Source organism: Equus przewalskii, chromosome 9, assembly GCF_037783145.1.
Source record: "Equus przewalskii isolate Varuska chromosome 9, EquPr2, whole genome shotgun sequence".
Taxonomy (NCBI): Eukaryota; Metazoa; Chordata; class Mammalia; order Perissodactyla; family Equidae; genus Equus; species Equus przewalskii.
The window spans coordinates 41,891,371-41,903,942 of NC_091839.1; the positions used below are offsets into that span (position 1 = coordinate 41,891,371).

General features: G+C 47.2%; 1 protein-coding gene across 6 annotated transcripts in view; it reads right to left on the bottom strand.

Annotated features, from left to right (window-relative positions):
- Positions 1–1,778: 1,778 nt before the first annotated feature.
- BACH2 (BTB domain and CNC homolog 2) overlaps positions 1,779–12,572 on the bottom strand; it is a 330,646-nt gene continuing 319,852 nt past the window's right edge. For all 6 annotated transcript variants that reach the window (XM_070559166.1, XM_070559168.1, XM_070559165.1 and 3 more), the window contains 2 exons: positions 8,931–9,137; positions 1,779–4,261 (listed from right to left, as the gene is read on the bottom strand). In XM_070559166.1, the coding sequence (XP_070415267.1) occupies positions 3,779–4,261; positions 8,931–9,137 (690 nt within the window). In that variant the 3' untranslated portion in view covers positions 1,779–3,778. The remainder of the gene's footprint in view (positions 4,262–8,930; positions 9,138–12,572) is intronic.

Below are 12,572 nucleotides of genomic sequence, written 5' to 3' on the forward strand. Positions count from 1 at the left end.
ATCATAAAGTATTAAAAGAGAAAGTGTAGGTTTAGACCTCTTGACCGCACTGGCCGTCACACTGCGCCCCTGACTTCAGCAGTCCTCGCTGCAAGTCCTGGAGCTGGTCCCTGCCCTCCTTTTTAAGGAGAAGGGGCAGTTGGCATAGCAATCACTAGCCTTTTTTTACTTCCTTGGGAAAGCAACACAAGGATTAAATCCCAAATCATAGTGCATCTTAAAAGCAGCATACCTTTAGAAAGACAGTTAATAAATTACTTGTACAATACACAAAATAACGTTTCTACTGCAGCATCACCTCTGACGCCTGAGTCATTATTCGGGAAACCGGAGGAGAAGTGGCAGGTTGGCCCAGGAACTTTGCCAGCTCTTTTGTTTGTTTTTGCAACTGTTTTGTTCCAGAATCAGTATGTCTTGAAGTTTGATTTTATTCAAGGCACCCCCAGATAACGCAGAGAAACAGACACATACAGCAAAACACTCACCTGCCCGCAGCCTGAGCAACCTGAACAAGGGAGGTTGTCTGGAGACAGAAGCAGAGCAAAGGCAGATCAAGGGGAGGACTAGATTCAGGCGGATGTTAATTAGCCCCACAGCCACCTCCACTGTCCCCGTGTCCCTATAAAGCATGCTGCCCTGGCCACCTGGAGATTCCTAAACAGTCCATGGCTGGAGGGTCCTTTATTTTTGTAAGGAAGGACTCTTAAAAACACAACTAAATGTCAACATGCTGTGCAAACACTATCCCTTGCTGTTTACTGCTTTTCTTTATCATAAAAGACATGGGCTTCGCCAAGGGATCCCAGAGAAAGGAGACGGGCTCCACTTGAGGCCATTCGGATTCTGGCCCCCAGCTAGTCCTCCCCTTGAATCAACCCAGAAATAACTTTGACAAACACATGGTTCAGAGTAGTAAACACAAAGACGCGTCACATAAACAATTGCACAAAGCCAGTCGCTGTTCTTGGTAGATAGTGAACAAAATAACAACAACTTGTTAAAAAATCTCTCAGAAATCGAAAGAGTCTTTTGAGCAGTGTTTTTAACCAGTTCCCACCGCAGGGGTTTGGTGGGGGAAGAGGAAGAAAAGCGAGGTGGGGGTTGGTGGGAGGAGGATGTGGGCTGGGTTAGGGTGGAGAGAAATAAAGAGACCCCTCCCCACCCGGAAACGGCTGCCGGGCAGGTGTGCAAGGACCCAACAACAGAAAGGGGAGCGGACGGAATGTGGTCAAGACTACCAGTTGCACATGAGTTGTCACCAGGGTAAATCACGCCAACAAGCTGGTTTGGACCTGGTTATGATATGAGCAGAAAACATTCGTTTTTTTTTTTAAAAGAAGAGGAGGTCACTTAAAAAAGGCAACAAGAGAGTTAAAAACAAAATACTGTTGGCTGACTCTCCACCGTAACACATACCTGTGATGTATCAGGTGATTCACATTGAGTCTGAATTCGAGCTGTCACCAGTTTCCCACGGAGGCAAACCTCACGGTGCAGCACAGAACCCTTCTCCTGGGCCAAGAAATTCCAACAACCGTAACAAAAACGGTGGCTCTCACACAGAGCTTTATCAAAATCTGTCTCAGACAGGCACACACACGTACATACACACATGAGAAAGAACAAAAACCCAGAGGCAGGTTTTAAAAGTGGAGCTATTTTAAAAGAAAAGCCTTTAAGAAAAAAAAAAATCCTACTGCATGATCCAACAAATTTCTGGCATCCATACATATTTAAACATTTAGCGCTAATATTTGTACAGAAAAAAGTTAATAATACTAAAACATATGTTACTATGATTTCACTTTTCGCCTACATCATATACTAATTTCCCCTTTTACATGCAGCTTTAATATTGTCCAAACAATGGCACAAATAAAGAAACAAAGTCAACCATCTAGTCCCCACTGCCCACCACCCCATCCCCACATCAAACCATTCATCTGGGACTCTCCCCAAGCCAGGCTGGAGGGCCCACGGGAGGGAGGGAGCTGGTTCCTCCTCCTTTGTGGCTGCGGGATTTGGGCACACCTTCCTGTAAACGTGCCAGGGGCCAACATGCCCCCAGAGCCAACGGAAGCTGCTCTGTGGGTTGCAAGCCAACAAGTTTTGCAGCAAGAGAAGAAAATTATCATCAGGTGAGGGTAGGTGTGTGTAGTGGGGGCAGGGAGGCCTCCTGGCCATATCTTGTCCAAAGCCTGGAATGAAATTTGCCTTTGGACAAAAGACCGGTGGAAAAACCTCAGAATTCAACTCAAAGCATCTGGAGAAGGAAAGGAGAAAGAAATGTTTCCGCGTGCATCAGGAACAGACCTCAGGCTCACATCTGCCCTGCTCTCTCCTACTCTGGGCGAGCTGCACTGATCCCCTTAGAGGCAGGACTCCCAGGGCTGCCTCTCAAATGCCCTCAGGCGAGATGTCCTGGGAGGCTGGTCCTGGGCAGGGAAGCTGGGTGGCCGGTCAGCCAAGTCCTTCAAAGGAGAAGGTCCTACAGCACGACACTTCCAGGAGCAAGCAGAGGCTCCAGGAAGTGCTGAAATGAATGGGACTTACTCCCTGCGTGAGCACACGGTTCTAACTCGATTTCTAGGAGCCGATGCCTGCTGAGCTCTGGTGTAAAATCAGGAATTCCTGCTGTTTGGATGCACTTTTGAGTGAGACGTCCAAACTCTCTCCCCACTCGGGAATCTGAACATCCGGCATCAACTTTGAACTCACGAACTGCATTTCAACTTTGCTTAGGGAAGGGTGGGGAGGAGGTGAAATATAAAAATATTCAAGCAGTTTATTGTCTATACATCCTAGGATGAATTCATTATTTGGCAAGATTGTTTTTCCTACATAATTATCACCTGAGTGCTTTTTAATTAGCTAAAATGTTTTACTTTTCAACTAAAAGCAAAGAATATACAGTATATTTGAGCTATACTGAAGTTACAACTTCATTTAAGAAAATAGGTTTGACCCAAAACTCAGTGCAAGTGGCAGAGTTGACCATGACTGTACAGTATCTGCGAGAAAAACACAAACCCACAATACTCACATGGCACCAGCGGATGGTGCCAAAACCAAACCAAACAAAAAAAAAGGCCTGAAGTAAAACCTCAAAAAAAGCTTCCAACATTGACTTCTATTCATAAATAAGTACAAAGTGAAATTGAACTGTGAAGCAAGAAAAATGACCATGACAGTTACGAAACTAGTTCTAGCCTCAGAGACAAAAGAAGAGGAATGTTGAAACCTGTTTATCAATGAGAAATGAAGTTTCCAGTTTTAGAATGAGAAAATTGAGGCATGCAGGACTTTTGCATATGGAGAGATATATATATTTTATATATATATTATATATAATATGTACAGTCTAGCTATAAAACTTTGATGTGTATAGAAGCTGTCTTCAATGAAAAAAATTGAACATTCAGAAGAAATTCCTGAGATAGGGTTTGTGACATGGGCCACTGAGAAAAAAAATCCGTGGTTGGGTCCTAGAGGTGTTTAGTCTATCCCTGTTAAGATTGAAATTAACCCACAGACAGACAGTGTCATCACTGTTGTCTTTCCTTGCCTGAGCAAGGGGTAGCACCATTGTGAAGGTAACTATTTATCACTCCTGCTTGAAGAGAGGAGGGAATACTTAGAAACAGTATTGCTGCTAAGACCTCTGTAGTGTGCACCAAATTCCTTCTTGGTTCTTCAGACAACAGATGAACAGCGCCACGGGCTGACCACAGAACACCCGGGTGGGGGAGGTGTGAGAACCGGGAGGCAGGCTGAGTCACTAAGTATAATCTTTCCTGGGCTGTTCGTCAGTTGTACACTTATCAGTCATTTCCTGGCAGAAGTCCACAGTCACTGTCTGGCTCCTGGGTTCAAGGGGAGGTCCTCTCTCTGAGAAGGTTCCAGGGTCAGGGCCTTCCAGCCTCCTCCCAGAAGTACAATTCTCTGAGGCGTTGCTGGGTGCCCAGGGCGGGCCAGGGGGAGCTGCGCCCTGCTCCAAGCAGCAGGGCACACTGTCCCCCACCGCACACTGGGAGGCAGCAAGGTTCTGCTCGACACCCAAGGGCGCAGGGTTAATACTGGAGGCTGTGGGGAGACCCATGGGTCTGAGGACAGGGCAGTACCGATGCAGGGCCTGGATCTGCTCGGGGCTCTGGATGTCTCGGCAGACTTCCTGGGAGAGGCAGGAGAAGTTGTCCAACAGCTCCCCCATGCACGCTTTCAGCTGATTCCTCTCTGACAACAGCTTCTCTTTCTCACACACCTGGACAACAGAAAATAGAGAAGGCCCAGTGAAGCCCGAATCGGAGGACATAAGACCTCGTTTCTGGGGGTTTTCCAACCTTTGTTTTTGTATCCTACATTACAGTGTAACTCCTGAATGAGTAGGTCAGGATCTACAAACTTAAAAAATATACATCTAGGGAGCCTGGACACAAACTTGTGCCAAGTATCCCATCCGGAGGCAGATGTGCCACTGACTCCGACACCTTCCCTGTGGCATCTCTTCATTCCTCTCTCTCTGGGCCTGGCCACGCGACCAGCAAAATCACCACCAACCAGAAAACTACAGGGAGTCCAGGGTTCAGTTCCCTGGAATTTGGGGGTTTGCAGAGAATCAGTTGGAAAACTCTCAGTCCCAAAGCCCGTAGTTGAAAATCTTCCCCAAGTGTATTAGGTTGCCATTTTTGAAGGTCAAGAATAATCAACCAGGGGCCAGCCCCGTGGCCAAGTGGTTAAGTTCGCATGCTTTGCTCCGGCAGCCCAGTGTTTCGCCAGTTCGGATCCTGGGTGCGGACATGGCACTGCTCATCAGGCCATGCAGAGGCGGTGTCCCACATGCCACAACTAGAAGGACCCACAACTAAAAACATACAACTGTGTACTGGGGGGGTTTGGGGGAGAAAAATCAGGAAAAAAAATCAACCAATTTCAACCATATGACATTCTGGAAAAAAGCAAAGCTATGGAGACAGTAAAACGATCAGTGGTTGCCAGGGATCAAGGGGCAGGCGGGATGACCAGGTGAAGCACAGAGGATTTTCAGGGCAGTGACAGTACTCTGCGTGACACTATAATGGTGAATATATGTTATTATACGCTAGTCCAAACCCATAGAATGCACACCACCAACAGTGAGCCCCATGTAAATTATGGGCTTTGGGTGATAGCGATATGTTCATGCAGGTTCACCAACTGTACCAAATGTACCACTCTGGTTGGGGATGCTGATAATGCGGGAGGCTGTGCACGTGTGGGGGCAGGGGGTATATGGGAACTCTGTATTTTCCAGTCAATTTTGCTGTGAACCTAAAACTTCTCTAAAAAAGAGCCTGTTTAAAAAAAACCCAATGAAAATTACAAAAAACAAATTGATCATTGGCAATTTCACATGGTTCAACCCAATGTCTGCAGGCTCTGTGGCCTTTGCAGCAGACAGACTGAACACAACGATCCTCTTTAGGACAACTGGAGACTGTGCATGAGTCTCAAACACTGACTCTCCCTGGCCACAGAGAGGGCAGACAGAGAGGTGTGGAGACCGAGCCTAGCGTACTAGTCCAAGGTTCTGAGATGTTTTCCGTCAAGAAAATCCCACATAAGCTCTTGTGTTACTGAAATTCATCACCCCATCAGAGAGATGAATTTCGCCACCAGAGGGGAGACTGACTACGGTTTTACATAACTACTTGTGTGAGGAGAGGGGAGGTGGCGGCTCCATGAGGCACACAGAATGACATGGATGAAGAAACCGGACATCTGAAGCAGCGTGAAGTGAGTCCACACCACCCCTTTGCAAGGGTGAGCAGGAAGGGGAGGAGAGGACGGGAGAGAACATAAAGTGGGCAGGGGGAAGCAAACATCTGACACGGGGCCCCCTACACGGGAGCCGCATGCATGAATGTGAATGCAATCTGGCAGGCGGTGTGGGCGTGTGTGTCGGAGACAGAGATTTACACGGGGAAAGGGCACCTGCTAAAATATTTATAAATTTATCAAGAAAACATGTTTTAAACATGAAAAATAAACAGATGTACAAGTGCAACTCGAGAGAAATACATTATGCAAGTCTGCAAAAGCTGAGCGGGGTGCGGGAGACAGCGTGGGAGTGGGGAGTGAGTGTGTGTGTGCTACGGACTCGCAGGGTGGCATCGGCCCGCCAGCGCCATCCCTGCCACTGGGACCAGGCGAGTGAGCACAGCACCCCAGCCAGAGGGTGACGGGTAAGAAACAAAACACATCTGGGAGGTCTCCTTGGGGAAAAAAAAAAGTCTTACACAACCTGGACCTCCTTCCCCATGACCTGGAAGTCTGCAAAGTGAGAGGAACACCAGCCATTCCCAGGACGGGAATCTCAGTCTCAATTTCACCACATCATCTTGGCCAAGCCACTCCCCCCTGACCCCCAGAACTGATCTTCAAAACGTTCCGGGCCACTTCCTAGGGGGGAAGAAACTGAAGGGCAGTGGGTGACAGTGTCTTGGCTCTCTGCAGGAAAGGCAGCATAAATCAGGGCCTTAGTTAAAAGCATGAAGCTCCAAGTCACAGATGTACCTTGATGAATACGTGAAACTCTCCCTCAGCAGTGAAACGCGGCACATTATTTAAGGGGTTTCCAAAAAAGTGGGGGGACAACTAGGAGGTGTTCTCTTGGTTTTTCAGCTGAGCAATATTAGCCAAGTGTTTTAGATACCTGCCTGGCGTGTGGCTTAGACTTTCTTACTTGTTCAGTATTACAGAACTACATGGAGAAAGATGCTACCTACAAAAATCAGGCAGTTCTCAAGTACGGCGATTAGTGTTATTCTAGTACCTGAAGAGGAGCACGGGGCTGGAATCATCACAGACACGTGCTTAAGGCCTTGATGACTCGCACCCAGTGGGCGCAGCCTTCCTGGTTCCCTATCTAAGCCCAGAGGCTTCCAGAGGACCCACACTCAGCAGCAGCAATGTCTTGATTCCTTATATGGCTTAAATCAAAAATTGCTATTGTTGTTCAAACAACATGAAATAAAAATTTGAAAGAAAGGAGGGATTCATAATCTCATGACCCAGTCACAATTTCCAATAAATTTCAGGGCAACAGATATTTCTTGAGAGGCTTCAATTGGCCTGCACTGGAGATTCAGAGATGATCAAGACACTGTCCTCGTTCTGAGGAACCTACCATCTAGTGCCAGGGGCTGGGCAGACACACACATACACAGATAACACAAGATGAACGTGATAAACATGAAGCCAGACGTCAGATGAGGGCTCCAGGGGCAGGTGCCCAGCCTCACGGGGGACTCTGGAAAGGGGCTTCCTGGAGAAGTGACAGTAACCTGTCTCTTAAAGAACAAAGGATGCAGTTAGAGAAGAAAACAGTCAAGGAATGTCCAGGGTAGAGGCGAAACGGCAGAGGCACGAGCCCAGAGGTATAAACCGTAGGAGATGCGGGGAAAGTGCAGTTGGTGGGATTTCAGAAGGGGGCCAGTCCCAGGAAGGGGGGGCAGCTACAGACTGAATCGCAGACAGCACGCTGTGCCTTGCCAAGGAGCTTGGGCTTTATTTTGTAGGTGATGGGGGCCACTGACCATGAGCAGATTTTCCCTGCTTGGTGGGTATTAACTAAATTAAAAAAAGAAAGACCCTGAGGTCCAGGACTATCTTGACAACACGTAACATTTACTCACACTTTTCAAACATCTTCTCTTGCTCTTAGGTTCTCATTAGGACCGCGGCTTACCATGAGGCTAAGGATTGCCACGTGCAGTCTGAGGACCCACAGTTAGATCATGACCGCATTAGGGGGCTTCCCTCCTCTTCAGCCTGACCCAGACACGGCACCTGAGATGAGCTGCTGCTACTGGGCCAGCAGAAAGGTGGAGGTGAATGAGGGTGTGCTGGCTGCCTTCAGAGCCACCATCAGGAGCCAGATGCCACCTGGATTTACTTCTTGTCGCTTAAAGTTGCTTAGCAAGGAGAAGGGGGCACGGACGTCTGAGGGGGGGGCCTAGCGAGACGAGAGCTTCCTCCCTGAGACAAAACACTCTCAGGCACAGGGAAGAGGTGACAGCCACTTGGAGGCAGAACTGCAAAATCAAGGACCCAGGGGCTGCAAAGGGCTTCACGAGATCATGGGGCAGTGGGCAGGGGTGTCTCTCTAACTACACTGTTCTGTGGGGGGTCAGGAAAAGCAGTGGTGAAAACACAAGATCTGGAGCCAGACAACCGGGTTTGCACTCAAGCTCTGCCACGACCTGAGGAGTTACTTACGCTCCCTGCCTTCTGCTTTCCTCCTCCATAAATGGAGATAAAGTGGAGCTGAAGTCATAGCGTTTGATGTAAGCATTAAATGTGCTCATTGCAAAAACAGTTTAGCATAACACCTGGTCCATAGATGCGTGCAATAAATGTTAGCTCTTAGTACATGTTGAATGGAAAAGAAAAAAGAACTCTATACGTACGGCTGAAGGATATAAAATGTTCACACACTATTATACACCCACACAGACACACATACTGCAGATAGAAAGCTATTATTTCTGTTGAGAAACTTGTTTAAAAATAAACCCTAAGGCCAGCCCTGTGGCCGAGTGGTTAAGTTCATGTACTCCACTGTGGTGGCCCAGGGTTTCGCTGGTTTAGATCCTGGGTGCGGACATGGCACTGCTCGTCAGGCTATGTCGAGGAGGCATCCCATGTGCCACAACTAGAAGGACCCACAACTAAAATATACAACTATGTGCTGGGGGGATTTGGGGAGAAAAAGCAGGAAAAAAAAAAAAAGATTGGCAACAGTTGTTAGCTCAGGTGCCAATCTTTAAGAAACAAAACAAAACAAAACCCAACTTCCCTGAATGGTGACCCTTCTCTCTGCTTCTCCAGCCTTCACTACTGTAACTTTGCATCAGTCCTGGGTACTGAACGCAACGGACAGGTCAACTCACCAGTTTGCGGATTTCACATTCTAAATTCTGAATACAGTCCAGCTTCCTCTTGCGGCAGCGCTGGGCCGCGATGCGGTTCTTGCTGCGCCGCCGGACGTCGTGAATGAACTCTAACTGTTCTGAGGTTAGCTTGTGCATCTTAATCATCATCTGGAAATCGTTCCTTGGGAGGTCTGTGATTTGATCTACAGGAAAGGGAAGTTTGACCTGAAACCAAGAATAACAGAATATGATTATGGCAGCTGGATTTTAGTTTAATTCTGGCAGATAGAACACCAAAAAATGGTAAAACCTCCTTTTAAAGATGATCAAGTAATATGGAAATTACTGAAAGCAAGAAGTGATTAATTCTTTCCTGTTTCAGATACAAATAAGATGTAATATTCAGATAATCAAAGAGAACATGAACACACAAATTATAATGTCATTATCATTCCTGAGATTTTTGAAGCAAAAGGCATGGAAAATATCAGAAAATGTATAATTTTTCATTGCTATAGCACCTTTGAAGAGGGTTTTGTAGTTAGTTGAAACCTACTTCCATAAGACAAACAGCCTCAACTCAATAAAATGACAATTTACAGACAGATAGCATCTAAGGAATTATCTAAAACACTCGAATGAAGAGAGCATGGCACACCTGGAAGATGCTGGAAAGATGAAGCAATCAGCATGATTCTTGGTGACAACAGCATCAAGGGAGATACAGGGAGATAACCTGGATAGGCTACACCAGTGTGGACCAGGAGTCAGAACCAAGCTGCGGTCCTTCCTACCAGACCTGAGACCTCAGGCCAGTTACTTCACTTCTCTGAGCCTCAATTTCCTCATCTGCAAAACGGAGCGTGCTTTTTAGCTGCACGGCGCTAGACAAGTTTTAGGCACTTTGGCAGACTGTATTTTCCTAAAAACACCATGGTCATCCCATCTCACATTTTCTTTTACAACATCGTGTTGACCTTCCTCTATCAAGAGGTGGGATGCATGTTCCAGCCTCTTGACCAATACAATGCAGCCGGAGTGATGGTGTGTAACCTCTGAGGCCAGGTCATAAAAGGTGTTGCAGCTTCCTCTGAGACTGCTCTCTCCCCAGCTCCCATGCCTCACGGACACTCAGGCAGCCCTGTCAGAGGCAGAGAAGAACTGAGGTCTCCAGCCAACAAGCAGCATCACCTTGCCAGTCATGTGAAGGAGCCACCCTGGAGGTGGATTTGCTGGGCCCAGTCAGACCTTCAGATGACTGAAGCCCCAGCCAACATCCAACTTGAACCTCACGAGATATCCCTAACCGGAAGTGCTCAGATGGGCCACTCCTGAATTCCCGAGCCACAGAAACGGGGAGAGATGCTAAATGATTACTGTTGTTTTAAGCCATGAAGTTTTGGGGTGATCTGTTATGTAGCCATAGATAACTGATGCATAATAACATTATCAGCAAGATTCCTACTTTCAAACTCTTGACAAATCAAGGCATAAAGCTTTATCCAAAGAGAGGACACTGGCCTCTGATGGGATGGATCTCTGTCCTCATATTCTGCTAAATGCTTGCTTACAACCCCGTGGTGGTTTGAAATATTTCTTAAGAAAAGAACTGCAACCGTCTAGAGCCTCCTCAGCACCCATGAGGTGACAGAATGACGAGAACACAGGCCTGCACCTTCCAGCAGTTGGCCACCACCCCCTCCAAGACTCTCAGTGATGACGCAGGGATTTCAGGGCTCAGTTCTGGTTCTGTTTCAGGAGCTCCTGGAGGAGGAAGGTTGTGTGTTGCTTGGCCAAGGGATGCAGTGTCTCCTAGCTCAGATCGCTTCAATCGTGCTTACAGTAGTGTCTACTTTCGATGGCCCAGCAGATGGCACTGTAACCCCAAACTTCCTTCCAGCGCCCGCCCAGCGCTGTCCAATGCAAACAACGCGAGCTGTGTACGTGCTTTTACATTTTCTAGTAGCCACGTTAAAAGAAGTGAAAAGAAACAGGTGAAATTAATTTTAATAATATATTTAGTTTAATGCAATAGATCCAAAATATTTTCAACATGTAATTGATACAAAAATCACTGCGATGTTTTACTTTTTGGGGGGCACTCAATTTTCAAAATCTCAGGCATATTTTACACTTCCAGCACATCACAATTGAGACCAGCCACATTTACAGGGCTCAACAGCCACATGTGGCGTGTGGTGACTGTATTGGACAGCACAGCTCAAGAAGACTGAATAAACAGACTCAAGTGAACTTGAGTAATCAGAAAAACGATGGGCGGGTCTGGTTTCATCAAAATACTTTTGGGTAAAGAAACCAACCCCTTGTTAATATTCAGAAGCTGCAGTGTTCTGTCTGTGTGGTTCAGGGCAGGGAGACGAAGGTATTTTCTCCTGACCTCAGGCTTTTTCTTTGGTGGCATCAGAGGTCGGCAGACGTGAGTCCAGATCCCAGCATTTGTGGCTAGTTAATCCCCAGGCACAAAGGCAATCATGCTAAGTGATCATTTGATTTTCTGTGGGTGGGTGCAATTGCTCTGTCAGATTGCTTCAGAGCTCAGAGCCTGCTGGTTGGGGCATTTGCTGCAGGCTCCCAATGGGTGCTCTGATTCAGCTTCCATATGGTGAACTCTGTCCCATGACACCTGCAAAATCTAGGCCCAAGATAGCAAAACTGCAGCAGTGCACATGACCCCACTCTCCGCTCAGCCCTGCTCCGACTGCGGAAGATGGGCCGCCAGCACAAACAGCTCCTTGTTATGGGCCGGGAGAGGGCTTAGTCCACAGAGCCGTGTTTGTACAGGGCTTATGATGATATGAAAGAATGTTTGATTTCCCTTTTATACCCTTTGGATAACAAACAGACACTCAGATCCTGGACGGAACCTAAATGACACAGAGGTCTGTCTGCTGGGGACACGGATGTCTCCACTCCGGGCAGAAGCCTTGTCTGCAGCTCTTCTGGGCCTTGTGGATCTCCCCCTCTGCTGACAACAAAGCAGTTCGCTTCTGCTCTAACTTGTGCTTATTTCCAGAAAGAATATATACCTAGAGTTCAGGCCACAGGGAAAGTCAAAAGGCCTTCTACACCAAGAGCTATTGTACTTAAAATCATCCAGACAGTGAATATGAGAGACCAGGGAAACAGGACAGAGGTTGACAGGAAAGAGGAAAAATCAGCAACGCTAGTTTCAAAGTCCTTGAAGCAAAAGGCCATAGAAAATTTCAGCAGAGCTGTTGCAACTCCAGCTGCTTTTTAAGGAGGTCAAAGGAAAAGAAAATAGTCAGCTACAGATTTTCTTCCATGTGAAAAAAAACAAAACCCAACCACTCTTGTTTCTTTTGAAAAGGCTCTGTTTGCCCTCTAGCCAGGGAGAAGTGGCATGGACGACCAAGAGGGCAGTCCTAGGAGTGTTCTTGGAAAGTCACGGCGGTAACTTCACCACAGCTGTTTGCTATTTTCAGAGTAGTAAGTTCCAAGCCAACGGGCATCTTCCCTGGAGATAAACAGCAGCCACAGACCCCCCTCCTGGGGCTGGGAGAATATTCCATTCTCAGGCTTGGAGGCACCCAAACACTCCCCAAATGGGGCTCAAAAGTCAGCTAATGAGGGGCAAGCCCCAGTGGCCTAGTGTTTAAGTTCAGCACGCTCTGCTTTGGC